General features: G+C 49.1%; 1 protein-coding gene across 2 annotated transcripts in view; it reads right to left on the reverse strand.

The window, feature by feature from the left end:
• Nucleotides 1-561: 561 nt before the first annotated feature.
• The window catches only part of RhoGAP102A (Rho GTPase activating protein at 102A), a 52,303-nt gene continuing 25,702 nt past the window's right edge, over nt 562-27,162 (reverse strand). Inside the window, exons 4-12 of one of the 2 annotated variants that reach the window (XM_055073983.2) lie at nt 26,408-26,506; nt 23,547-23,767; nt 17,752-17,878; nt 14,131-14,186; nt 12,899-13,052; nt 5,321-5,472; nt 3,753-3,935; nt 3,518-3,618; nt 562-1,528 (exon numbers count right to left, since the gene is read on the reverse strand). In XM_055073983.2, coding sequence (XP_054929958.1) covers nt 736-1,528; nt 3,518-3,618; nt 3,753-3,935; nt 5,321-5,472; nt 12,899-13,052; nt 14,131-14,186; nt 17,752-17,878; nt 23,547-23,767; nt 26,408-26,506 — 1,886 coding nt within the window. In that variant the 3' untranslated portion in view covers nt 562-735. Of the gene's footprint in view, nt 1,529-3,517; nt 3,619-3,752; nt 3,936-5,320; nt 5,473-12,898; nt 13,053-14,130; nt 14,187-17,751; nt 17,879-23,546; nt 23,771-26,407; nt 26,507-27,162 lie in introns of both variants that reach the window. The other variant, XM_050183347.3, reaches the window with a different exon arrangement.

A 27,162-nucleotide genomic window follows, 5' to 3' on the forward strand; every position in this document is an offset into this window, starting at 1 on the left:
TGAGATGGGGCCCCGTTTTTACACAGCTGGTGTGACGTCACTCTAGGTCACGCGGTGTGACGTCACGCAGCGAGGTCACGCTAAAGGTCAATGGTGCCTACCACTGCCTCGCCACGGAACGCTGAAGTGCGACCTAAAGTAGTATTGCTTCGCAATAAAAAAAAAATTCGAGGCAGTATCGACCACATCTTGCACAGCCAGAGGCACTTTCCCTCGCCCATCGCTCGCTCCGCGCCCCTGCACAGCAGTACCGTGCAATGGGAAGTCGGGAAAGTGACGGCCAGTGCAATAAAGAGTCGCGAGACCAGTGCACAGACGTTGGAAACTCGTTGCATCGTGCTTGTAATTTGCTCCAGTCCTCAAGCGTACACACTCGTAGAAGCCATGCGCAAGAAGAGAAGCACCTGACGTAGTGCTGGTAGTACCCAACAAAGCCAGGTGCGCGCCCTCCACTATAGAAGCATCGCCGCTATGCGAGGAACGCCTCGTGAGAAGCTCTCCTCGTTTGCAAGCGTGCTTTTTCGTCTCTCCCAACATCCTCCCCAATGAAGACGAAAGAGACGCCACCGTCATTTTTTTCTTTCCAGGGTGATTAAAAAAAAGAAAAGACAGAAAAATAATGTCGAAAACGGCATTCTGTCGACTGGGGTCCCACGCTCAGCAGAGGCAGCTGGCCGATGACGAGAGAAGTGTGCGGAGGTGTGGACACAGCGTCTGTGGGATATCGCGCGCTCACTACTTGTGCCGCTTGTCCGTGTGCTCGGACGAGATGATCTCGCAGCGCCGCCACTTCTCGGTCTGGAAGCGCACCTCGCGACTGTCCCTGCGTGGCACGGGCCGCGACGGCGGCTGGGACGCCGCGTCGCCCGAGTCGCGCCGCGATTCCGACGAAGCGCCGAAGAAGCTCAGTATGGACGACGCTGACTTGCTCTTGTTGATCTTGAACGTCTTCTCCTCCTTCTCCTTGCTGCTCAGGAACCGGCGCGAAGATCCCTTGGACTTGCGAGCTGTCGGCGTCGGCGCCGCCTCGATGGTCAAGGTCACCTCCTCCTCGGTCGTCGTGGACGGAGGCGATGCTTCCCGCGTCGACTTCCTCAGGGGCCTCGCCGACGATCGGTCCACCGCCACGGTCGACTCCGACGTGGCGTCGGCGAGGTACGCAACCACGTTGGGCGCCGAGGGCATTTTGAGCGTGAAGGACACCTCGACGTCGCCACCACCTTCGTCAGCGTCGTCGCCGCCGTCGTCGCCGCCGTCTGGACCGCAGCCCTTGGACGACGTCGCGGGAGCCCGCCGCCGCTCGCTGGCCCCGCGTGCCTCGGGCGTGATCAATATGTAAGGAACCGAGTCGTCCTTCTGCTGCGTCGGTGCAGTGGAGCGACGTTCCCGGCCCCGATGCGTCGTCGTCGTCGTCGTGGTGACGGGTCGCATGAGCACTGTCCGCAGTTGTTCATCTTCCGGTTCCTCTTCGTCGTCCTCCGCGTTGGCGCCGTCGAAGACTTGGTCGCTGCCGTCATCATCTTGAGATCTGCGAAGACGGCGTGGAAAAGGAAACTTAGCTCTCGACGTGGCTGCGCTTAGAACTCGATGACAAAGCGGCTGTTTCCCTGTCAAGAATTCATTCATTCATTCATTCATTCATTCATTCATTCATTCATTCATTCATTCATTCATTATCCACTACACTTATTCTAGCTTCAAAGCTTTACTTTAACTGACAGATCGCCTTAAACTATACACGCATATGCTATGTCGCCTGTAGGAGATTGTAAATGTTCTAAATGGTTCATTTTCTGAGGCTTTTCATGCTTTCAAGATTTTACCGGGGATCTTTCTTTAATTTCTTCTTTTTCTAGAAAGAAAGGAGCGACGAGTGCACAAAAAAACGTAGCGCTATATGAGAACAAATGAGCGCGATGTTCCAATGTATAAATGAGCCAAAAATGGCGGGGCAGCTGCTGAAACCAGGTCTCTAACCGCTGTATATGTGGGTGCAACTTTGTATTCGCAGTTGCAGTGGGACTGCGCCCACTTTCAACGAAGAAAGACGCGTGTATAATGTCCTGAACATTGCTTCTCCACCCGCGGTGTGCTTGCCTGAAAGTACGGATATCTGTGAAGTCGGCCTGGAAATGGAATGCGATCAGTGCATCGTGCGTTAGATCTATGGCAAAAAATGCGCCGCGTACCACAAGTAGCAGTACGGATTGAGCAGTTACATCACTCGCTGTATAGACATTGCTGTATATGACGTCACTTGCTGTATAAACACGTTAAGTGAACCACGGAAATCACTTCGCTAGCGATAGGGAAATGAAACATGAATTGCAGCGCGGCTATTTGCACTCCTATAAACGACGGCTTTCAATTGTTGGCTTATGACTGTACCATAAGCTTATAAGTTAAATAAGATACTTGAGAAGAAGCCAATTAAGGACCGCGTAACGAGTGATGAAACGAGAGATATAACAATTGCGACGTTAAGAGACATGAAGACAGAAAATGGGTATAGCCGCTGTTCTGTATAGCCAAGTTTAAGATGAACAGATTGATTTGGCCATGTCATATAATGCGTATATAACAGATAACCGTCGGTCTATTAGAGTTACAGAATGGCCGCCAAGGGAAGAGGGTATACACAGTAGAGGACTCCAGAGAACAAGGTGGTGTAATGAAGTTAGGAAATCTGCCCACATAGGATGGTGTCGGCTTCATGGTGCAACATAGGGTTGACTGGAGACGGTTGAGAGAGCTAAAGCCTGTGTCCTGCGGTGGACGTAAATTATTCTGACGAGGACGATATCAGAATCACGCGCGTCTGACAGCGTTACAATGTTGCGCAGTCAATACTGCGAGAAAAGCCCGGGTTATTGTGGGCCACAATGTAATGAACAAAGAAAAAAAGAGTATTAAAAAAAGGAACACTAAGGAATAACATTAAGTCAGTAAAGACTGATAAAGTATTCTTTCAAAATTTCGTTTTCGTTAATATCGCGGTAATAGGTTGATCATTAGAAGAAAATGTAGGTCAAATTTATTGAAAATGTAGATCAAATTTATTCTTTTAAATATTTCTTACAAACACCCAGCGCCGGTACCCCTGTGTGATGTCACAGATTTCAAAGCTTTTTTTTTCGTTTTTTGGGCTCTTGTGGCTCTAACAAAAATTCTCTAAACCTGTCGAGTTGAACGTTTGGCTCCTTGGCAGTACACTGTAGTCCATCTTTGCCGATAAAGAATTAAGCTAGTCCCAATCATATGCCATAAAGATCTATGACGTCACAGCTAGCTGGTGCGGGAACTTCGCGGCGGGCGTCGCCACCCGTCTTTCAATTTTTTTTTAGTCTTTTCTAGTCCTTATCACACCTTGTTCTCTCATGGAATAACAGCGGCTTTCTGCGTAGTGCAGATGAGCAATCTGCTAATACCGATCGACTTAGCTTTCTCCCTGGCATCCCTTTAAAGTGAACTGACGCGAAGGTAGGGAACCGGGACAAAGGAAAAAGAAAAAGATTACCCAGGTGCGCTGTAGTAGCGCCTCCTGAGGAGAATTTCGAGGTCCTCGGGGCTCTCGACGAGTAGTCTTTTGTAAAGACTGTCCAAGTCTTCAGCCGAGACCTACGCCAGACGACAGACAGAGGCAGAAAAGAAGAGAACGAGGACGGTTCGCATTACACGGAAGGAGGAAAGTAATGCACAGTTGCGGACAACATGGCACGTTCTCGGGAACGCTCACTGCGAGGCGCGCTCACCCGAAACAGTTCCTCGTAGTTCTCGATCAGCTGCCGCACCACGAGGATGACCTCGCAGCGTTCTTCGGCCCTCTCGAGGTTCTCCACGATGAACTTGTCCTTCTCGGAGGTCTTGCTGAAGCGCAGAATGTTCGGTCCCAGCATGGTGGCCAGATTGTGGGCGTCCATCTTGTTTCCCGGAAGCTGCGGTAATACGTGCGCGTATGCACAGGCGGCGTTGCATATCTATCCATGTGCTGCGTCCGAGGCGACGATAACGCTTTTCAGTTGGCGTATAACTGTACAATGAGCACCAACTTTGAACCGCAGCGCTGTGCGGAACAATTCGAACTGTGTATACGGTCAACGAGGACCAGAACGATTACGCGAATCTCAGTGCAATAAACGTACAGTGCGGTCTACTTAGAGAGCTGACAAAACTGTATCACGCGGAAGTGGTGGAAAAATAAATGTGAAACCGGTGCTGTGTGGATGAAATGGCATGTGTTATACAGCATGTCCCGCGTAACTTTAGCCACATTGAAAATATGTAAATGCCGCGTAGCTGGACAGAGCCAAGATAATGTTGTTTGCTGTCGCATAGAGATACTCAAATCACTTTTTTTCAATTCCGCCTAATTAGACAATTAGTCTTTATTAATTAATCGACTTCTCAAATATTATAATGAGATGAAAAGTGTCAATGTGGAAGTCGTAGAGCGACATGAAAAACTCCCGATGCAGCTTTCGTTTGCTAATTACGTGCTACATAAAAGTGTTTTTCCGATCGTGAAAGAAGCCCGCAAATGCACGCAAAATTGCGGCGCGACCAGGCGCGGACTGACCGCTCGGGGCACTTTGCGTGTTTTCGCGGGCTTCTTTCTCGCTCAGAAAAACACTTTCATGTAGCACGTAACGAGCAAACAAAAGCTGCATCGGGAGTTTTTCATGTCGCTCTACGACTTCCTCATTGGCACTTTCCACCTAAATATAATATTTGAGAAGTTGATTAATTAGTTAGTACTAATTATGTAATTAGGCAGAATGAAAGAAATAATCTGAGTATCTCCAAGCGACAGCAAACAACATTATCTTGGCTCTGTCCAGCTGCGCGGCATTTACATATGTTTAAAGTTTGGCTAAAGTTACATGGGACACCCTGTATATGGCTCACGCTACGGAGGTTATATTGAGCGTAGCATCATTTGTATAATCGAGCACAAAATTATTGTCTTCACTGCAGACGCAAAACAGAGACCGATAGATTGTAGCGTATATGCAGTGCATTTTCAGTAGTGCATGCGCATTGCGGAAGTATGCAGACGAAAACTGAGTTAACGCTTTGCCGAGCTACGCCCCCCCTCCCCCTCCCCTGCCACCGCCTGCATGCTCTAGCTTTGCCGCAACACACATGCACAGACAGTACTTGGTGGTAGCGGATCAAGTAAAGGTCAGGGGCCGTATTCTGAAACGATCCACTTCGGCGATAGTATCGCCAAAGCGGATCGTTTCAGAATACGGCCGCTGGAGGCCAAGTAGTCGTGCAGCTTGCTCCACTCCCGCACGTCCAAAGCGCGCGTGGCACTCACGGGTTGCCCTGTAGAAGACTTCTTGTCGACCGCGTGCTCGGCCACGGTGCTTAGGAACTTGAGCAGGGCCCACAGGGTGTCTCTGCTGTGCGTGGGTAGGAGCCGCACCAACTGCCGCAGGATGTCCAGCTGCTTGCTGCGCTCCCGAACACCTGCGAGAGCAACGGTGGGCGATCTTGAGCCACGCCACTATAACCATATAGATCCCCGCGCAGTAATGCCAAGGTAACGCGGCAAGACTTTCCAACGGCCACCGTGTCGACGCTTGCCGCAACACTTTAGCAATGAAGAACGCCCACATTTCTTTGGTGTTCGTTCTTCATATCGCGACGGATTCGACTGCCGTGACGGATTATAAACTCCACGGAATTATATAACGGTTCAGTAGTTATACATGGCTGTTTCAGCACCATGTGTAATTTTTTTGTCTCTTCAACAGAGAGAGAGAGAGAGAGAAAAAAAGTTTATTGCTCAGTTAAGCGGAGTTATGGCAGGTCTGGGTGGGGCCCTCAGTCCAGGGCTCCACTGGCTCTTGCGGCTCGCTGAGCTTGGTCCAGGAGGGCCAACTGGCTCCCCTGATCCTCGCTTGCGAGTAGTGCCTCCCACTGCCGTACGAAGTCTGTGACGCTTAGAAAAGGTGAATTGACGTTGCTTGGCCGAGCCGTACATTCCCACGTTATGTGGGCCAGCGTGGGTTTTGCGCCGCACCACGGGCAGGTGTCGGCGTAATGTGTCGGGTGCTTCTTGTGTAAGAGGTTTAGGTGTGGGTATGAGTTTGTTTGTATGCGACGCCAGTCTTGGGCTTGTCTTCTGTTTAGTTTGCAGTGCGGAAGGCCGTAGGTCCGTCTCTCCCTCCTCTGATTCTCTAATATGTCGCGCACTGCGGACAGTGGTTCCTCTAGGGTTCTGGCCGCTGCTCGGTCGTTGCTTCCTCGAGCTATGCGGTCTGCCCTTTCGTTCCCGTCGAGTCCGTTGTGCGCGGGGCACCATGTAATGCCGTGGTCCAGGTCCAGTCGTGAGCCGAGTATTCTTTGGGCGCTACGCGGTAGCATTCCCCGCATGAAGAGTCGACACGCTGCCTGCGAGTCTGTAAGCACATGAGCCGACTGACCCTTAAAGTCGGCGTCTCGTATCGCCAGCGCTATTGCCGCTGCCTCTGCTGTGCATACCGAGGTAGTCTTAACCGTAGCGGTTATCGTGGTGACTCTATTGGTTGCGGCGATCGCGTAGAAGTCCCTGCGAGTGGTTGCACTCGCGTCCGTGTAGTAGACGGCCGGATCCTTGCCGAATCGCTTCTGCAGAGTCCTCGTCCTGGCCTGTCTGCGGCCTGCGTGGTACCTGGCACTCATATTTCTTGGTATAGGTGAGACATGGACGTGCTCCCTCAACTCTCGTGACAACAAGTCTGTTTCGTCTCCGCAGAACAAGGGTCGAGCGTTGTATCCCAGTCTTTGGAGAATAGAGCGGCCCTGGGGCGTAGAGCTCAGCCTTTCTCTTTGCGATATCAGAACTGCAGAGGCATGTTCTTCATATTTGTTGTAAATACCCAACCGCTCCAGGCGCTCCGTGCTGACTGTATTCGGGAGTCCCAGAGCAGATTTGTATGCCGTTCTGATAAGGGTGTCCACCTTCTTCATTTCAGTTTGGTTAAGTTTTTGGAACGGCAGGCCGTAAGTAATGCGGCTAATCGCAAATGCTTGCACCAGCCTAATAGTTTCTTCTTCCGCGAGTCCGTTGCGGCTGCGTCCAACTCGCCATATCATACGTGCCACACTCTTAACGGTTGGTGTTAAGCTCCGAATTGTGGCATCGACGTTGCCATTCGCTTGGATAAGCAGGCCAAGCACTCTCATTTGGGCGACTTCATGAATAGCCTTGCCGTCGAGATGTAAGTCTATCCTCGGTGTGGTAGTTTTCTTATGACGCTTGCTGCGTACGCACATGAACTCTGATTTTTCGGGTGCGCACGTCATACCCGCGTGCTTGGTGAAGTTCACTACCTTGTCTATGGCCTCCTGTAATAGGTCCTGTTTTTCTCCGTAAGAACCCCGGTGTGCCCACAAGGTTATGTCATCGGCATAGATCGTACATCCGAGGTCCCGTGCTTGCTCGAGTTCTAGGGCCAGTCGCCTCATCCCGACATTGAAAAGAAGAGGTGACAAGATTGAGCCCTGTGGAGTTCCTCGGTTGGGCATCGCGAAGACGTCAGAGCGCGTGCTGCCCAATCCAATCGTTGCCTTTCTGTCGCGAAGGAAGGTAAGGACGTACCGAAACACCCTTCTTCCGCAACCTATGTCTTCCAGACCTTCGAGGATTGCTTCGTGAGAGATCGTGTCAAACGCTTTTTTGACATCGAGCGCCACAACTATCCTGGCTTCTTTGCTTCGTGGCGGGTCCAAAACTTCGTCGCGAAGCATAAGAAAGGCGTCCTGTGCCGAGACGTGTGGCCTAAAGCCAAGCATAGAGTGGGGAAAAAGTTCATTCCGCTCGATGTAGTTGCTCAGTCGTGTTTGGATCACCTTCTCAAAAAGCTTCCCTGCACACGACGTCAGCGATATTGGTCTCAAGTTTTGCAGATCTCTGGGTTTAGCCGGTTTCGGTATGAGTATGATAGTAGCCTCTTTCCAGTCTTCTGGCAGTTCTCCGTCGTCGGACCATACATTATCGTTGAAATAGGTCGCAAGCTGGTGCAGTGATTCCTGACTCAGGTTGCGCAGCATCGCATTTGTAATGTGGTCCGGACCCGGTGCGGTGTTCTTACGGAAAGATTGTGCGGCTGCATAGAGCTCTGCCGTTGTTATGGGCGCGTCCAGCTCCGCGTTGTCTGGTCCCTCATAGTTGTATTGCACTGATGTTGTGTCCGGTACTCCTATGTAGACGCTCTTAAGATCCTCAATGAGGGCATCGGCCGTGCCATCGTATTCATTTTCAATTAATTTCAGTGTTCTGTTTGTGGTGGTCCGTGTTCCTGTCGGATCTATCATACTGCGCAGAATAGCCCATGTTCGTTTTGTGCTAAGCGTTCCTTTGAGTGCATCACAAAACTGAAGGAAATTGGTGTCTTGCAGCTGCTGCGCGTACTCACTGGCTTCCTGTGCAAGTCTGGCTATCCTGATCCTGAGTTTTCTGTTGTGTCTCTGTCTCTTCCAACGTTTGGTCAGACTTCTCCGCGCGTCCCACAGGTGTAGTAGATGCCTGTCTACTGCCGGTGTTTCGACTGTTGTCGATATCTCCCGTGTAGTGCTTCTGTGTATTCTCCTGATGAATTCCGTCCATTCTGTAGCACTATCGCACGGTGTGGCCTGCCTTTGCTTCTGTCTATAAGCTGTCCAATCGGTTATGGTGGCTTTTCCTAATTTATGGCGAACCCGCGTCGTGTTAACTGAGACACTAATAATGCAGTGATCACTGCCAAGGTCTTCGCCTAGGTTGGTCCAGGTAATACCTCTGTCATTGTTGCTGAAAGTTAGGTCCGGCGTGGTATCTTTGACTACACTGTTTCCCGTTCTGGTTGGTTCATCCGGTCGCGTCAGCAGGACCAGCTTATGCTCCTCCGCGAGGTCGGCTAGCCGTTGGCCCTTAGGAGTGCCTCGATCATAGCCCCAATCAGAGTGCGGAGCGTTAAAGTCCCCTAGGATAATTGCCCGGTCGTTGCTTTTCACTTTGCGCAATGCGGCCGTCACTAGCACGTCGAACTTTGCCTTCCTATCTCTAGGTGGGCTGTAGACGTTGGCAATAACTGTCTTTGGCTTGCAGCGTCTACATGGCCATACCGTGAGAACCTGATGTTGGACACCGCAGTTAGGGACGTAGTCCACGCTCACCGCTATGTCCGCCCGTGTCAGTGCTGCTATCTGAGGATGGTCAGGGTGCGTGTGCATCTTGTATCCTCTGAGGTTCGGTATGTTCTTGCCTGGTTCTTGTATGCATATTATATCCGGGGGAACAGGCGTCGCATCTATAAAACTCAAAAGTGCTGCGTGTTTAGTTCTAAGAGTCCTGCAGTTCCACTGCCAGACCTCGAGGTTTTCGGCTACTCTCGTGTGGCGATTAGCCATCTATAGTACTTTCGCTGTCGGTCAGCTCTCTCTCTTTAGGTCTGCGTGCAGGAGCTCCCGGGCTGGCACATTTTCGTTTGTGCGGTCCCTCTTTCGTGGCATGAGAAGAGGAGTCCTCTATCTGTCGTTTGAGCTTGTACAGCTCTGCGAAAAGAAGTTGGATTTGTCGGGATATGGTATCCAGTTTATCGTCTTTTCCTGTCACCTGTGTGTTCGCGTTCTTGGTTTCTCCTGGCTTGGCTTTGTTCGTGCGGGGCTCATTCCTTTGTTTCAAATCAGCTAGCTCCCTTCGAATTTCTGCAAGGCTGTCCTTTAAGATTCTGTTCTCCTCTAAGATTTTTTGATAGGCTGGACTCTGAGTTACTGGATCGGCAGTGGGAGACACTATTCGCGCCCAGCTTACCTGTTGTGAGGCGATGGCCGCCTTCTGATGTTTAGCCTGCGGAGCCCTCTCCTGTTTGAGGGCTAGAGGCTTGACATTGCGTGCCAAGGATGTTGACCTAGATCTCTGACGACTCCGCCGCCTGGTACGCGATCTCGATCTGGATCTCGATGTTCCTTCTTGTCTGAATTTGGAGGGGGTCCCCTCTTGACGTTGAGGGAGCTCCGGAAAGTCACTGAGCTCCAATTCTTCGTCTTCTGTTGCAAACCACCGGGGTCGGTGTTGTTGAGCAGCTTTGTGCGCTCCGCTTCTCGGCCGGCCTTGTGGTCGTGTTTGCTTCAGGCGTTTTTTGCAGCTTCGGTCGCCGGTGAGGTGCTGCCCCCCGCAAGCGGCACATCGCGGTGAGCACTCGTGTCCGTCTTCGGGCTCGAGCGCCCCACAGATTCCACACACTTTTGTGTCCGGTTGCGGGCAAACGTCCGTGCGGTGGCCGACGCTGTGACAAATCTTGCAAACCTGCACCGAGTTGCGGTATGGATGACACGCCATTTCCCCACCGCAATAGTAGACGAACCGCGGTAGGACCGTGCCGAGGAATGTGATGACTGCGCTCTTCGAGTCCCCTAGCATTCTTGCCTGGATTATCTCGATGCCCTGGGTACGGACTCGGAGGTTTGCCTTGATTGTCTCTCCGGGCGTGTGCGGGGGCAGTCCATGAATGACACCTCTGACGGCGCCTTCTCCTGTAGCAGCGTACGCATTGAACGCGTGCGTCTTGCCATTGACTGTGAGAGCTGTGATCTTGCGTAGGAGATTAGCTGTCTCTTCCTCAGACGTTGAGACTATTGCGATGTTTGATCCCTGTTTTATGCGCAGTATAAAATGCTCACCCTTTACTTTGTTGTGGCAGGCCGCGATCACTGCTTCTGCGAGCATCGGACTGGTTAGAGTTTTCAACGGGAGTCCTTGGTGCGGGCGGAGAATGATCTTGAAGTCATCCCGCGGCAGTGGTGGTAACTTGTTCCGTCGCACCTTGCGTCGGCGGATGGGGGGCGAGTTCTGTTCCTTCTGCGAAGGGTCGTTCCGTTTTGCCTGCAGGCGTTCCTTCGCTTGTTGCCGTTTTTGGCGGAGCGTTAGCACCGTCTGCCATCCCTCTTCGTCGGGTTCTCTCGTAAACCGCCGCAGGTCCTCAGCGTCCGTGAGAAGCGTTGTATTAGTTTCATCTTTACGAGGAGTTAAAGCTTCGGAAAAATCCATGCCGTCTTCCTCCGTACTGGGTTTCGGTTGGGACGGCACGCCATTTGAGGCGCCCGCCGCAACAGAAGCGATTTGAGACGCCATATGCGTCGGTGTCTTGTGTCAGACGCTGCACCGACGCGACGCGGCGGGAGCTCTAGTAATATGCTTCACATAAAACACAAATGGAGCATTAAGAGAAAACAAGTACTAGCTTCTTCCCATGCACAGAGGAGACAGTTGTACCTAATTAATTGCGAAAGCTTTGCTCATGAAATTCATGGCCGTGGTCATTGAAAAAGAAAAGGTTGCACGATGCTGGCAGTGTGCAAGATTTTCAACGACCCGGATTCTGCGGCACAATTTGTCCCTCAAGAAAGCCAAACTTCTTACTGTTTGGGCTCAGCGAGCACTCTTGAAAGCAGTGATTGTTTACCCATAAACAGCTGTTACGCGAAAGTGTTCACATTACGCGATAGCGAGAAAGGGACGCCAACAGCAGCGGAGGGCACCACGTGCTGAAGCTGGCTTACCAAGTCAGGTTCTTTGCACTGCATATTTTACTTCACGTTACGTCGCGTCGCCTATAGCAGGGCAAATGACCTGGTCGAGTTCGCAGACATTTGCTGCGCGCTGGCATCTATAGACCTGAGCCTTAATTAATTCAGTAAAAGAAGGCGGGCCTTGTCCACCAATGTGAAGCAAAGCTCACAGTGCAAAGTACCTGGCTTTAGAGCTATATAGGACAAGTGCAGACACCCTAGAACCCTCCTCCAACCCCCCCCCCCCCCCCCCCAATACGATAACTACTACGATAATCTGCGAAACGCGCGGTAGTCGGGCGCCTCTACTTGAAAGCCGAATGTGCTCAAGAATATTTTGCAAGTGGCATGTTTATGAGGAGTTAATGCAGACGCGGTTAATGCGCTGGAAAATATCTCTGACCGACTCCTCCGCCCGACTCGCTGACGCTCCCTAACGCTCGTTTTTTCGGAAGCACTGCCCCCAACGAATGGCTCATTCCGTCTGCTTCTCGCGCACGAGAACAAAATGCAAGTGCTTCAACTCTTGGCTCATTGTATGCCGACGACCTTCCGCGGATGTCCCAGGAGTGAAACAGACTTCATGCTAACGCGCGAGGTGTGTGCAGACAAGAGCGCGGTCAAAGACCACTGGTTTTGAAATGAAACGGCTGTTAGTTCGTGATGCTGTGCGCACCATCCTTATGCCGTTTATTTTTGTTAGTTAGTGTTCTAGCCTACGGAAAATTGGGCATGAAGCAGGACAATACTGCAGCTTTGCTACCGAAGAACAAGGTGATATTATTGAACGCGTTGTAATATGTTCAAAACCATTCAGTTAGATGCACCTTTAATAAACATATATACTTCTATATCTGCAGCGTCACTGAGCACAAATCTAAAGCCGAAGTCATTACCCTGTCATCACGCGGTAACAACAACAAAAAAAATTGTCCCTTTCAAAAGTTTTACTTCTCTTATCTAAGTCATTCAGTCATTCCACCGGCTATTTCGTACCTCAACAGAAAGACTGAGAGAGAGAGAGAGAGAGATTGTGGCGAGGTAAAGGCGCCATTTCGTGCTCATGCGCCTATTCATCAGCCCGCATCAATCGTCAATGCGCAGTTTACCTTCCTCCCACCGAAGCTTCTGCACAGCTATCATTACTCTTTGCCAAGTTATCAAAGGACTGGAGTGACTTGCCGCCTGCGACTGTGGCCTTCTCCAAGTAACCCATCAGAGTTTCAAGTCTTTACTTCCTGAAATCATTCGCCGACGCGAAGCTCACCCTTAATGTGACATAGCTTTTATTAGCGGTTTTTGAGGCGTTCAAAAATACAATAAACGCATGAAAACAGTTGGGAAGAAATGCGGCACTCACGCTGAGTGTACAAAAAGGGCTGGTACAGGTCTCTGGTCAGGAGAGGCTGCGGCAGGTCTCGCAGATACTCCTTGAGCAGCTGCGCCACGTCGTGCGGCTGTGGTCGCTCCTGGTCCAGGTGAACCTCGCGGCCGCTGTCGAACTCCTCGCGCAGCTGCGTTCATTTATTCATTCATGCATTCGGTCATTTGCACTGAGTGCTCTTTGTGCTACGAAACGGCATGCGTACAACAAACTGTAAAGTTTTGTGGCCTGTACTGACTCTGGAACTGCGGTTTCGCTGAAGTGTTGAGACATTCGCTATACAAACGACCTGTAAGTACAGGTGGTCTAGTTGATCACTGCTTGGCAGCCATTGCTATCAAGCGCTCATTTTCCGACTTATTTTGCTTGCGACATACCATTCCGTACATTTTATTCACGAATTGAGGTATTATTGGAAACTGCCTTTCACGCATAGAGCACGCGATAAGAATGCAAATGAGCATAAATTCAGACTCAAACAGGAAAGAATAAATCAAAACGGCTGCAATGAATGATCACTTCAGAGCGTGACGTACAATTTCATGCATATTTGCTCTCTATAAACACACTGTAATCTCAACTCTTCGTGTCGGGTAACTCAATCACAGCAATTTCGATTGTTCTGGCAGACGCGGAGGAGCAAGGACACGTGCTAGCGTCGCGTGACTTTTTTTAATAAGTACGAGATATACAAATGCTAAACGCGAAGGAAAAAAATAAAATGCTCCGATTAAGCCACGAAACTTCAGAGGATCAACATTGGGCGAACAAATTAAGACCTAAACTTGAAGCATGCAAAGCACGATGCTGTGTCCTGAACTTGTCTTTGTCATCTGACAAAGGCAAGTCCTCTTGTCGGAACGTTGGCTCCAGGCTAACGTTTCTTTTGCTAGCTTATATACCGCGCATATAACTAGCAAGTATACAATTTCCTGCGTGCTTTTTTCTTGTTTGAATTTCATGGGATCAAAGTTCTCTCATTTGTCTCGTTCACGGAGACGCAACTATGGTCAATCGCCGTGAGTGGTTCATAATGACAGGCCCGTATTTCGGTATTGCCACTGACATTTGTGCATTTTATAGAAGCACAATACTGTGAATGTTTCTCTTTTAAATGCAATTTCATTCACCCAATAACAAAAAGAATAAAAAAGAAAAAAGAAGATGAACTTCACCACACTACAAACAAGGCAGCGTTGTATCATTACCTGGCGCACTCTCCGCTTGGAGCCGCTGACCCTAAATATGCCCACGGTGTTGAGACCTGCAAAGTAAGAACGGCACACTGTTAGCGCCCATGTCCTGCATCACAGAAAGCAAAGGTTAAAAAATAAAGAGAGTGATAAGAGAGGGGGAAAAGAGAGAGCAAGAGGCCTTTGCCGTCCTTGACGAAACCACTCGCCAGATGTGATTCACTTAGAGCAGTTCACTGTCCACGGATGTCTAGATCAAGGTGCTTTGATCAAAATACTGGTAGGTTAAGAGGTGTCACAAACGCGCTAACTGCCGCCTTTCCACATAAAACGCAAAAAAAAAAAAGAGATACTTCTTGCCAAGCACAGGTATGGAACAGCACGCATTTATTTGCATGATTAGCGTTTCTTTAAGCAAGCTCTGCTAGGAGGCACTCACACAAAGAAAAACAATATCGGAGTGTTGCGTTTCAAGTAAGTTCTTTGTGCTAGTGCGACAGCAGCTTAAAGCTCGAAACAACGCTTGCCGTGTCCGTCAGTCCGTCCTGTTAATCTAGGATGACGGCCGATGTCGTCAAGTCGTCGTTGTTATTGTGTAGTCGTCGTCAGACCACCGCCTTGTGTTCGCCATGGGGCGACGCAAAACGAAACGTTGCCCGTCGCCACTGAGATTTCAAACTCTTGTCCCTGCGGCAATGCGTGGTTGGAAGTTCTAAGCACTAACCTTTGCGGTTTAGCGCTTGGTAACAGGTGGTGTCCAAAGCCCAAAGCCACACTCCATGTAGCGACGGCTCTTTCTGGGTAACAGGAGCTAGTCTCGAAGGCCATGCTTTTGCTAAGCCTAAATACACATAAAAGAAGCCGTGTTTTGGGTTTGACCCATTCGTGCTGGCTCTCGCGCTCCACGCAGGCTCTGAGAGTGGTGGCATCAGTGGCAGTATCGCGGAGGACACGACAGACAATGCCGTAGCGGACGAGAACGACATTGTGTGAATCGCAAAAAAAAAAGAAAAAAAAGAAAGAAAAAAATTGATTAAATGACGCTGTCCACGGTGAGAGCCAGTTGTCGCCACAGAAAACGAGTTCAGCACTTCTGAGCCATAACTATAGCTGAAGTCTGCATATTTCTTCGCTTTCGTGTTTAGTTAAAGAGTATACGCGGAAGAAGGCAGAAGGAAGGTCAGAACAGTATGATCAATGCTAACAGCGAGCGTATGATGCGTTAGCATTAATGCGAACAAGATACTGTAGCACGTACTCAGCCAACCAGACTTTGTTCGTACGCGCGCAGTAAAAGTCCTGAAACCTTTGTTTTCGAGCGAGCATTCTAGTAGCAGAGTCAACACTGAACTAAATCACAACAGGTCTTCCAAAAATTGCATTCAGTCTTGAACCGGTTAACTGTGAACTTACAGAAAGAAATGTCTTCGCTAACTGAATATATTTGCGACAAATCACATCTCCCTCCAAGTCGCGTTCGCGCTCATTTAACGCTGACTATCTCTATCGATATCCCGACCTCTACGCGCTTCTGAAAGCATCAAAACGTACGTAAGGGGTACCTTTTAAAGCTGGTTTCACCACATTAAGAAACCTTGTGTGGGGAAGCTTACACCTGAAATTTATCTTGCTCTAGAGGTTATCGCCTCTAAAAAGAAGCTTGCGAGTGACTTCATTATGGTGCTTCTTTACAAACCCATTTCAATTTCACCACACGGAGCCTTCAAATAAGTTTCAGTTTCGCCTTTTAGAAAACCCCGCTAAATTTAGCAGGAAACTTGAACAATAAATAAAAGAGACAGCAAGCTGCAAAAGTTGCAAGTATGTAGGGCCCTCCCGCTGGCGCCAGATTGTCGCATTTGAAACACATATTGATGAATGAACTTTGCTCAGATGCGCACAAGAAAGCTATTTACGTGAGCTCAATGCACGAGGCATTTCTATTTTTTAATATATATAACTGAACGCATCAAGATTATCTGCTTACAGTCTACGGGATAACTACGGGATAACATATTTATGTTTTCTTGACAAATTAGGGGGCTGAAAATGTGCGACTGGAAGTTTTCTCCAACAGAAGAAGAGGGAGAAACGAGGGGCCCGATTTTTGCTAGTCACAACCATACGAAACCAACAGACAAATGAAGCCAAGAAAAGCATAGCCCAATTTACTTGTTTTTAATTGAAATGTAGAAGTGATAACGTAAATAAAAATCAAAAGGGGCGAAGAAACAACTTGCTGCAGGTGAGATCCGAACCCACGTCTTCGCATTACGTACGCGATGTCCTTCCCAATTGAGCTACCGCGGCGCCGTTCTTCCATATACAATTTTTGGGAATCGCATATACGTACTAGATCTAGCCCTGGGAGTGTTAGCCAGCGCCGCAACTCACGGCAATGGCGGCGGATGTCTAACATAATTTCTTTCGCAAGCGTCACGTAGAACGTGAACATGGGAGTGGGAGACTGGCCACTAAACCCTAGTATATGGCCCCTGAAGGCATCAAAGCTGCCGTAGTCAAGACGCTCGCTGTGTAATGAACGAGAAGAAGCGGCTGCGTCCTCTGATACAGCCTACCAAAATTCTTTTCATTCGCTTTAATGTCCGTTTTTAATTTCTACATATAAGTTAAAGAAAAGACAGTTACCCTAATATTTTCTTGGTTTCATATGATTGGAAGTTTTCTGGGGTCACAACTGAATTGCTGCCACAAACATTTCTACGATTATCTACTGCTTTTTGTTACACTGCTTCTTTTCCAGAGTTTTACTGAATACAACATTATACAGGACTTCCACGCTCGGCCGGGCGTTCCGCTTGCATTTTTAGCAAAACATGTAGCAACCAAATATAGTGCTGATATAAAACAATGTTGCTCCCTGCAGACGTCATTTAACCTATAAACTGGCATTTTAAACAACCCAAGGTTAGGTACAGCCGGGCGCGCTTTTGTATGGGCGTCCAGTTGGTTCGAACGTAAGGCCAGTATGGGCGCCAACCCATATCACATGGCATCACTATACTGTCTCGATAGAAGCCGCTCGCCCTCCAATGCACATTGACGGTCCTGAGGTGCGGTGCCACCGCCTCCAGAAAACCGGAGAACGCTGTAGCTGACCGTTTCTTTCTTTTCAATTTATAGCGAAGCTGTGTGTACGAGAGTTCCGCAACGGGGCTTTTTTTTTGTGCGGTGGCGGTACCATGTGGCGACATAGTCGGTATCGAAGAGGCACAACCTTACTGTAGCGAGCGGAGCCGGCGCAGCATACATAAAAATTCGTCGGGTATAGCGGAGAGCATGAAAGTGTCAATTATCGAATATAGTGAAGCGTTTGCAAAGTCTTGAGCAGTTTTCAGGCAGTGGTAAACCAGGCTTCTAGGACTTCCGAAAAGCGCGAGAGTTCTCTCGGACAGCTTCGCTGTCTTTGATGTATGTGTTGCTCGAATTTGCATACTTTTGCGAAGGCCACTTTTTTTTCCTTAACAGCGATGGCTCTCGGAGCGCCACTCGTCTTAGGCGTAGACATGCGCAAAAGTAGGTTGGAGGCGAAGAGAGTGGAGGGGGGGGGAAGGCCACGAGCTTCGGATCGAAAAGGTCACGTGCTTTGCGTCAGCGACACCGAGGTACGCGTACCGTAGTTCTCGAGGTAGTGCAGGCAGCAGTTGATGACGCGCGGCACCTGAGGCCCGTGCACGGCGAGACAGTCGTCGTCGCCGGGATCCGTGGTCGAGCTGCGGTGCCGTAGAGACTCCACCGAATCCTGCATGTGCGGAAGAGGGCAGGGGTCTTACGCACCTGCTCATAGAAATAAGACAGCCTACCTTAATCTAACCCCCCCTCCCCCCCTCCCTCACACACACACCCCTGCCAACCCCCTATCTTTCTTTTAGTGTTGTGCATTTGTCGTCGATCGACTGCCACTTTTCGGGTCCCGCCGGGTGTAAGTGGGCGGATCGTCGTTAATTGTCAATCCTATATACGGGAGTGCCAAATATTTGAAAGCGGGAGTAGTTGCGGCCTGTTTCGGCTCTGGATGGTCTTCGCCCATACGCCGAGCAAAATAAAAAAAAGAAAGAAAGAGAGAGCGAGCGAGTGAGAGAAAAACAAGAAAGAGAACTATCATTGTAATTTCGTCACGGCAACTATACGTAAAAAAATTCCATAGTTCCTTTTAATACGGGGTGATCATATTTAACGTTCATGGAATTTTTGGAAATAGCCTGTTGCAGATAGTAACATAATTCCAGTCCTTGAACTAGATCGTTAAGAGAGGCGGACATTACTCAGGCGAAGAATTTAAACACATATTCAAATGACTAACGAAACTGCACTAATTAACTTCTTAATTATTTACTTTACGCCACATAGTGCAATTTACAAATTGTAGCCGGTGAGTTTGTCAGGCGTATCCACCTGCACATGCACAGCCAATCATTACAGTGTTGGATGAACGGCCATACCCGCAGCGCACGCAGAAAACAGCATTTTTCTCTAGTATTTGTAGTTTTTCATTTTTATTTATTTATTTTGTTTATTTAGCATTGATTCAGACACAGTGAAGATCTTGGATGGTAAGGCTAAATGGACAACAATAGTCTACCTGACTAAGGCCTTGTCACCCATACATTGCTCAACGGTGAGGTAGCATAGCATAAAATATAGCGTGCGTACATATCAATGGCATGCATTTCATATACATAGCATACATTATAAACATACGTGCATTAAATACCTGTAGCATTCATTACACAGCTTTCTAAGTAGGAACATATTAGGTCCAACAAAGTAATATGTGTAAGAAAAAGAAACATAAATGTATATACAAGCAAGTTCTACAGACGTGCAGGATAAGTAACTGAGCTCGTACACTAAAAAAGAAAAAAAGAAAAAAAACTTACACTAGAACTGTTCGTAAGAACAGATGACACACAATCATAATGTTCAACATATTAGTAGCTAAGGCGCCCTGCCATTGGCGAACAGCTCTTGCGAAACACCGCCCTGAAACTGAGACAGCAGCCAAAAGCGTATCCCCGCGGCATTAGTTATAGCATCCAATAGGGGCCCAGTGAGGAATAAATAAATGAAAAGCGCAATATTGTAAACTCGCTGACTTTAAGGTCTTTCAAGCCGTTGGCGAGCCAGAAAGAAAAAAATCGTTAGCACGTGTCGTTCCTTCGGGCAGCTTTCCAAAATCACTTAGGACGCGCCGTGAGTGAACGTAAAGAAGCGAGGTAGGGCCGAACAGACGACGGGGAAAGAACGTCTTCGCGAGTCAGAGGGGAGGGGTGGAAGCGGCGGGGGGGGGGGGGGTTAAATGCAAATGAGGAACTTCAATCGTACCGCTCGGTGCTGAGTGAGTTACTTCGTGGGAGCGAACCGCGCCGACTCGGGGTGCGCGCGGTTTTCTTGTCACACTTAGTGCGCGGCGACGGAACGGGAAGACGAACGCTGCTAAATGCGTCTTGTCCGGACGGTCTGGTCTAACTACTGCCGTCGTCGTTGTCTACACGAGAAACAGCTTGGGAGACGCCGAGTACAGAACAGACAGCATTTCAAGGCAGGCCTGCGCCGGAAGAGAGGCGCAGGTTCTGCTGGCGCTGGTTGGCCATGGGCTCCTCGTTGCCACTTTGCGAAGGTCGCTCGCTCGCTATAGATTTAGTTCACGCGCTGACTAACAGCGCGACGTGTGCCACGCCGAGCTATACGCACGGTGCGGATTTGCTTTGCAGGCTTGCGGAAGGCTCGTCAAAAAAGAACAATCAGCGTGACCGTAACTAAACCGTACTCTTCTCGGGGCTCGGATGTTAATGCGATCTTTATTTCCACCACGTCGAACGTGATGGTCGAGGTCTGGAGCAAAAACTGTCGTTATGACGACGCATGGCAGAGCGGACGGAGCCAGCCACCTATATAAATAGCAACACGAAAATTACACACTCTCTAATTGTGCACAAAACACTCGAGGAAAAGAAAATGAAGACAGGCAACAAACAACTACCAAATGCTGGCGGAACATCTCTAAATAATAATCGAAAAGGCATCCTACAGTAAAAGAGTAATGCTACAGCAAGAGCTAGTACTATCGTCGGAATGAAGAAAAGAAAGATTTAAATAATAAATTCCCAAAGTATACTAAATTAAATTCTTGGATTTTAGATAAGAACTATTTGATTTTCAGTCACGCCGAAGTGGTGGACTGCAGAATAATTTTGACCACCTGGGGTTCTTTATCGTGCCCCCATTGCACGCTATACACACTGGCGTTCTGGCATTTCGCCCCCATCAAAATGCTGCGGCCGCGGCCGAGATTTGATCCCGCGACCTCGTGCTTAGCAGCGCAATGCCATAACCACAATGCCACTGCGGCGGGTCGCAAAATATATGGGTTGAAAAAAAATTGAACAAGAGTGAAACACAACTATGAAATATCACGAATACATTATGCGGAACGAAAAACCAGAAACCAGTTACGTAGGTCCCACGCACTGTGCGAATAAATTGGTGTTATATTTGCGAAACATTTTGCGGGATAGCTGGCTATAGCCAGCATCGTTATGGGTTATGTTACCAGCTGTACGAACGTGTTTTTTGCAAGGCGGGCAGTTGTGTGTGTGACGCAAAGCGCGCGCATGACGGCAGCAGCAAGAAGATGACGATCGTATGAAGGCGATGGCATGATTTCTACTGTACGCCCGTTCGACTCGAGTTTACGACAAGACGATTGTCCGGTTCTACATGGGTACTGAACGGGCGTATACACGAGAGAAACATGGATAATGACGTCATCTACGACTAAACGCTATGCTATCGTACGCGTATATATATATATGCCATGCTTGGTGTATGTTAAAACGACAATGGGGCACAACTGTACTCCGGCGCAGGGACGGTAAAAACCTGTCCGCTATTCCGGCAAACGGGGTGGTTTGGGTGGATTGCCGGATGGGCGGGGCAGTAAGCGTGAGCGGCCGGAGCGGATGCAGCTGCCTGGTGGCGTATAGAGTTCAACCAGACAAACACAGTGCTAAAGTTGCAGTAACCTACTATGTTCTCCTTCGCTGCTGGTGCAAAATACACTACTACACCGCCGTCGAAAATTTACACCAGCAGCTAAGCAGAATATAGTAATTGGCTTTGTGTTTGTGTGGTTAAGCATTGCATCAACAGCTGGCGCCACCAATCTGGCCGCTCACGTTTACGACCCCCACGCTCATCCGGCAAACCGCTCGCGCTTGCCGGAATACCGGACGCACTAAAATTCTCTAATGTCACGCAGCACATGCATATCGTTAGCTGCTAAGGAAGTAAGGTTGGGGAACATGGGCAGATCCCGAAGGCGGTGCGTGCCGTCTAACTCAGCGCGTGAAAGCGCTAGCTCTCACGAGGGGAGAACGCATGCACAGGGCGCGCGCCGAACCTCGTAAAGGGCACTGACACGAGATCAGTACGCGTATACGATTGTGGCCTAATGATTATAGCACAGCGGGCTGCTGCGCAGGAAGCGAGAAGTCCGATTCCACCGTCGGCCTCATTATATGAGGAGGTCCGAGACGAGGCGAGACAAGAACATACCTACCTACTTAACGCAAAGTGCCTGGAATGAGGCAAATAATGGTTCGCCGTAAGACTGGCGCTACAAAACTGAAAACTAATCATTGCTTTAGTTTGATTCCTGAATAAAGATACATTCATTTCAAACAACAGTTTTGCAATGCTTGATTTCTCCGCGTACTGTAACAAAAGTCCCTTTTATGTGAGGCTATGCAATAGTCTAGGCAGCACGCTATTTAATGTTCCTAATCCAGGCTATGAGCGTTCATTTGCAGCAGTTCCATAGAGCGCCGCACCACCTGTTTGAACTCGACTGCATGTTATTACATTAACATGCCTTTTATTTATTTTCTTTTACGCACGAAAGCTGATTTTTGGTATAAACGGCATGATATCTCGGTCGCAGCAAACGTGAAGTTATCCTAAGTATGTTGTCATAACGAAGATGCGCGTCGTAAAAAAATCAACAAAGCACAAATAAATCACGAAATATAGAAAATCTCAGCCTGTTTCGAACATGGTTCTCTTTCGATTAGAAATTTGGTTCAATAGCCGCAGGCACCATCGTAACGCGCATGCATCTACAACACGAAAAAAAAAAAATAGCCCTTGCGAAAACTTGCAGCTATTTGGGTAAAAAGCGCCGGCAACGGGAAACTCCGCAGAGTAAAACATGAAACTGGCGCGGACACGGCCTCCGAGATCGCACAGCACGCTGCTGTAAAAAGTGGACAGTCACTTAAGTACCCTTACGTTATTTGAATGCGAAAGCATGAGTACTTGTCTAAGTTATTACCTTCACTTAAAACTCCACCCTAATTAACCTTAATCCATTTTGCTCTAATTTGTACCAACCTTAATTCACGTTAATCCACGTTAATCCACCTTAATTTACCTTAATTCACTCTAATCCACTCTGATCTAATGTTGGGAATTGTCCAGGTCGCTTTTTGGGGGTGCGGGCTACGCCGTGATTTCGCACTGCGGGCCGCAGCAGGTCCAGAGCCAGGAACGTGACGTCATCACTTGGTCACGTGAGTTTTTTTTTTCTTTTTTTGCCATCCGATGTTACCGCCGGACGCCGGATTTTTTCGCTTCATGGGGCGTATAAATAGGTCGGTAAAATGAGGGCGTCCGACAACGGCGCGAGGCAGGCTTTCATCGATCACGTCTTCGCTGTTTCAGAAAGAAATATGTTGCCTATGGGCTAGCTGATTGGATACATATACATATATATATTACAACTATGCAGCGCAATCATTTTCCCATCCATGTTCGCGAGAGAATTCAAAAGCTTTTTCTCTATGGCCTTGCATCCGTTCTCTTGGCCCAATGTCTCTTTCTCGTTGATGCATAAAGCTACCGGGAACGCGGAGGCTGATGCCCGAGCTGAGCGTAAGGGCAGTAGTCCAGTTGTGGGCCGGTGTCCAACCCTATTCATTTCTCATCATCTGTACCGCTGAGTGGCCGATCTGCACGATATAGCGAACGAATGCCGGATGGCAAGAAAAAAAAAAGAAAATAGAAGAATCGTTACGTAATACGAGCCCCGCATGTCGGCGTCGGCTCGATTTTGTGCGTCATACACACATAGGCAGCTTTTCTATTAGGAGGCAGCGAGCGGCTACCCCGGCCACACACACACACGCACACACGCACACACGCACGCACACACACACACACACACACACACACACACACACACACACACACACACACACACACACACACACACACACACACAAACACACACACACACACACACACACACACACACACACACACACACACACACACACACACACACACACACACACACACGCACACGCACACGCACAGAAACATCGAGAGGGGGCCACTCGGTCGAGACTCGCCTTCCTGGAGTCCTCGGTGGAGAAGTCGGCGAGCGAGGACAGCGAGCTCTCGCTGGCGTTGTCCGAGCGGCGCGACAGGGCGTCCGCCGCGGCCACGTCCGGCCCCAGGTCCCACGGCGACCAGGGAGCCGGCTGGGCCAGCGTCGAGTCCGGGAACCGCTGCCGGTCGCTCTGCACCACCTGCTGCAGCCCCACGCCGAACACCTGGCCACACGGAATGTCTGCTGCAGGAGAGCAGAAAACGGCAGAGATGATTCTTATGCCATATGTGTGTATGCAAGCCACAAATCGCGTTGTAGCCAGTTGGGAGACCATATAGAATCATCGCTTTAGAACCGCGGTTTGACAGCTTTACAGCAGTTAATGTGAACGTTGGCTGATTTATTAGTTCACGCGTGAGGCGAAGATGAGAAAACTTACATTTTTTTTTGCAGATTCGCATGCTATAGTTCTCGAAGCATGATGCCTGTGGAAGCAATTAAGCTGATTTGGGAGAGCTGGTTCATCGTTGACATATAAGCTTTTACAGAGCAGTATAGACAGTGCTCGTGTGTGTGTGTGTGTGTGTGTGTGTGTGTGTGTTCCTCTGTCTCCGTTCTCGTTTACCGAGCTACAAAAGTCTACAACGTCAACATGCGGGAAGTTTCGTATGCCCTTACTACCAGAAAGCTCTGTTTGTAAACGTGCCACCATCATATTTGACAGCGCGCATGGCGCCACTTGTCACAAGCGCTGACAGGCACGCCCATGTGTACCGGGCTGTCATGCTGACGTGAAATGTCACTTGCGATTGCTGCACATTACCCTAGCTTACACCTACATGTTGCGCGGTGCCTGATTTAGAGCACGGTATAAGGCTTATTTTATGTCTGACTTCACCATTCAAGCTTTTCCATGTACAAATCGGATTGCTATCTCGATTCCAAAAGAAAGTATTCGTTATTGGAAAGCTATTTCTTCCCGCAAACTATACATCAACAGTTCTTCTTTACCAAACGTAAGTCAATGGCAAAACTTACTGTATGCGCGGCCGTTTTATTTTTCTTCATTTTTCGCTTTTGAGCTCGGTCATCGCTTTAGTTTGCTAACACTTAATGCACTGCAGATTTGACATTCTCACGGGACATTCACATCACTTGGTCATTGTAACTGCACGGTAAGGCACAGACGTGTCGCCTCGTCAAGTTGAATGTCTCCCATGAACTTTGATTACTGTAGCCCTCTCGTTAATGCTAAAACATGTGCCGCTGTTGTCCGCAGTGTACTTACAGACCAGGGAACCTACTGCGCAGTATTTTCCCTCGGAAATGTCTCCGTCTCACAAGACTTGTCCGTTGCTCAGAACGCAAAATGACTGACCAGTCCACCTAACCTCGTTGAGGCATCCCTGATATATTGCCTCAAAAAAGCATATAACTAGGCTGAGTGCACTCGACAAGTTTCAATAGCGTAGAACGTTGCCAAATCGGTCGACAATGGGGTTCTGCCATATCAATGTACTGTATGCAGATAAAGTCAACGTATAGCTCACCAAAACAACCATGCGCCGGGAAAAAGATCGCCGAGGACCAATTCTGAAAAGTTTACATTTTATGCGCGATACGGTCGTGCACCATACTGCGTGCATGGCCGCCTCGAGCAGATGTAATAGAGTGCCCCCCCCCCCCCCCCCTTGGCGCCTCGTGATTTCTAAGGAGCTTAGTCGATCTATTGGTACCCATGTCGTAGCGCGTCTTATGATACGCGACGTTCTCGGAGCCTCATTAACGCGCTGAACGTCATCGACTTCTTCGACTTTTTATGAACGTCGCAGCTTCACTGAATAACTCTCGGCAACTGATAAGCACTGTCTTGTTTAACCCAAGTGCTTTTACTGTCCACTGTGTGGTCTCTGCTTCGCAGACGTCTATCCTCTTGGAAGAAGCATACGATTAGGTGTCATGACAACGTGGTGTTGTGAACTCAAAAGTGGATAAACTATGACGGTGACATGCAGGACGCGACGGGAAGGCAAGGGGAACTAGTGCCATTCGCACATTCGCACCAGAGCGCGAATCCCAGCGCAGTTTGGCGAGGGAACTTACGCCCTGTCGCCGCGCGCCTTTCCAATTTTATGCAGCCCGTCTCACGCGTCTCCGAATAAAAGAAAAGAAGAAAAGAAACGTGCTAAACATGTCGCTCCATCACAACCGGCTCTACGAGCGAAAAACATCGGTAGCAGGGGTCGCCAAACTCACCACGGGCCTGTCAAGTAAACCTCTCCGCTCGCCTGACGTCACTGAGTGGTGGCGAATGAACGCGCGTACCTGCTTGAAACCAGATTACTCGCAGCGCGACGCAAAGCTGCAGGTTTTCGTTGGCACACGCGATGGTGCCATCCACTCCCGTGATGCCAGGGCGTGACTCAACGTAGTACGTCACGTGTTTACTAACGCAGCGTGCGCGTGCGTGCGAAGTAATAGTTTCGCTGTCTGGAAAACTCAAAACAGGGGCGCGACGTCTAAGGAGGTTCCGGAAGAGCGAACGCTGCGGTATGCAAATGAAACATTGCCTTAGGAAGCGCTGGGGGAAAAAAAAAAGAAGCGTACATGGTCTTCAATATGCGTGAAACAAAATAACCCCAGCGCTCGACGTTTCCTGCACCCTGTGGTAGGTTTTGAAATATGTGCGATTGGCACAACTCAACAACAGGATTTCGTTGAATAATGCTGGAAGTCAGTGAAAACTCGCTTCTCACCAACACGCCACGCGGAATGCAAGAAACGCCGCGCGTTCCAGACGTCACGTTTCAGTATCACTGACTGCACACTCGTACGTCTCGAGCTTGACGGACCAAGACGAGTACATGCGCGTATTCTTACCACTTTCTTTGCGACTTTCGAAAAAGCTCGTGGTAATGGCCTTCTTGCGAAGTAGGGCGGGCCGTCTCCGAAGTTTCGCCGAGGCCTCCGTGCTGTCCTCTGCACGTACAGACCACAGATGAAGAAAGCTGTGAGGCGGGACTCCTTCAATGGCTACTGAGGCTGAAGATAAGAGTACTGTTATATGCAATTCGCTATTCAATGCAGCACGTGCACAGCGATATGAACTGTGAACTGAGAAGCCTTCGCGTGAAACCACCTGTTGGGCTTTCGACATAGGCTCACCAGTGTTTAGGATCAACAGGAGTGATCTACAAGCCCACACGATGTATGTGCCGACTCAAGAGTATACGCTCCCACGAGCAGCAGTCAGCACATGATGCCACACGCCTCAACACCCATGAAACCGCTAAAACGCGGCCTGAGTCAACAACGTTTCGTACAAGATCGCATTTATCTTTATATTGGCATTTCGCCAGCACTCAATGGAGAGAACTGCAGGTACACTGCAGGACTTTCGTTGTCCACACGCTTTGTTTGAAATGATTCAAGCCTGCAGTGCAGAGCGGGAGGTCGCTCTTGGTGGTCCTCAGGCACGACAAGCGTATGTGCTAGCTGATGAAACCGGACCACAGTGAGCGAACGCGCGGGCACACGTTTAAAACCTCGAGAGCTGCGGAAAAATGAAAGAAAAGAAAGGAAAGCGGGTTTGCACAGAGCTTTTACACAAAACCGAGGCTACTACACAAATTCGT

The sequence above is a fragment of the Dermacentor andersoni genome, chromosome 4, assembly GCF_023375885.2.
Source record: "Dermacentor andersoni chromosome 4, qqDerAnde1_hic_scaffold, whole genome shotgun sequence".
Classification (NCBI taxonomy): Eukaryota; Metazoa; Arthropoda; class Arachnida; order Ixodida; family Ixodidae; genus Dermacentor; species Dermacentor andersoni.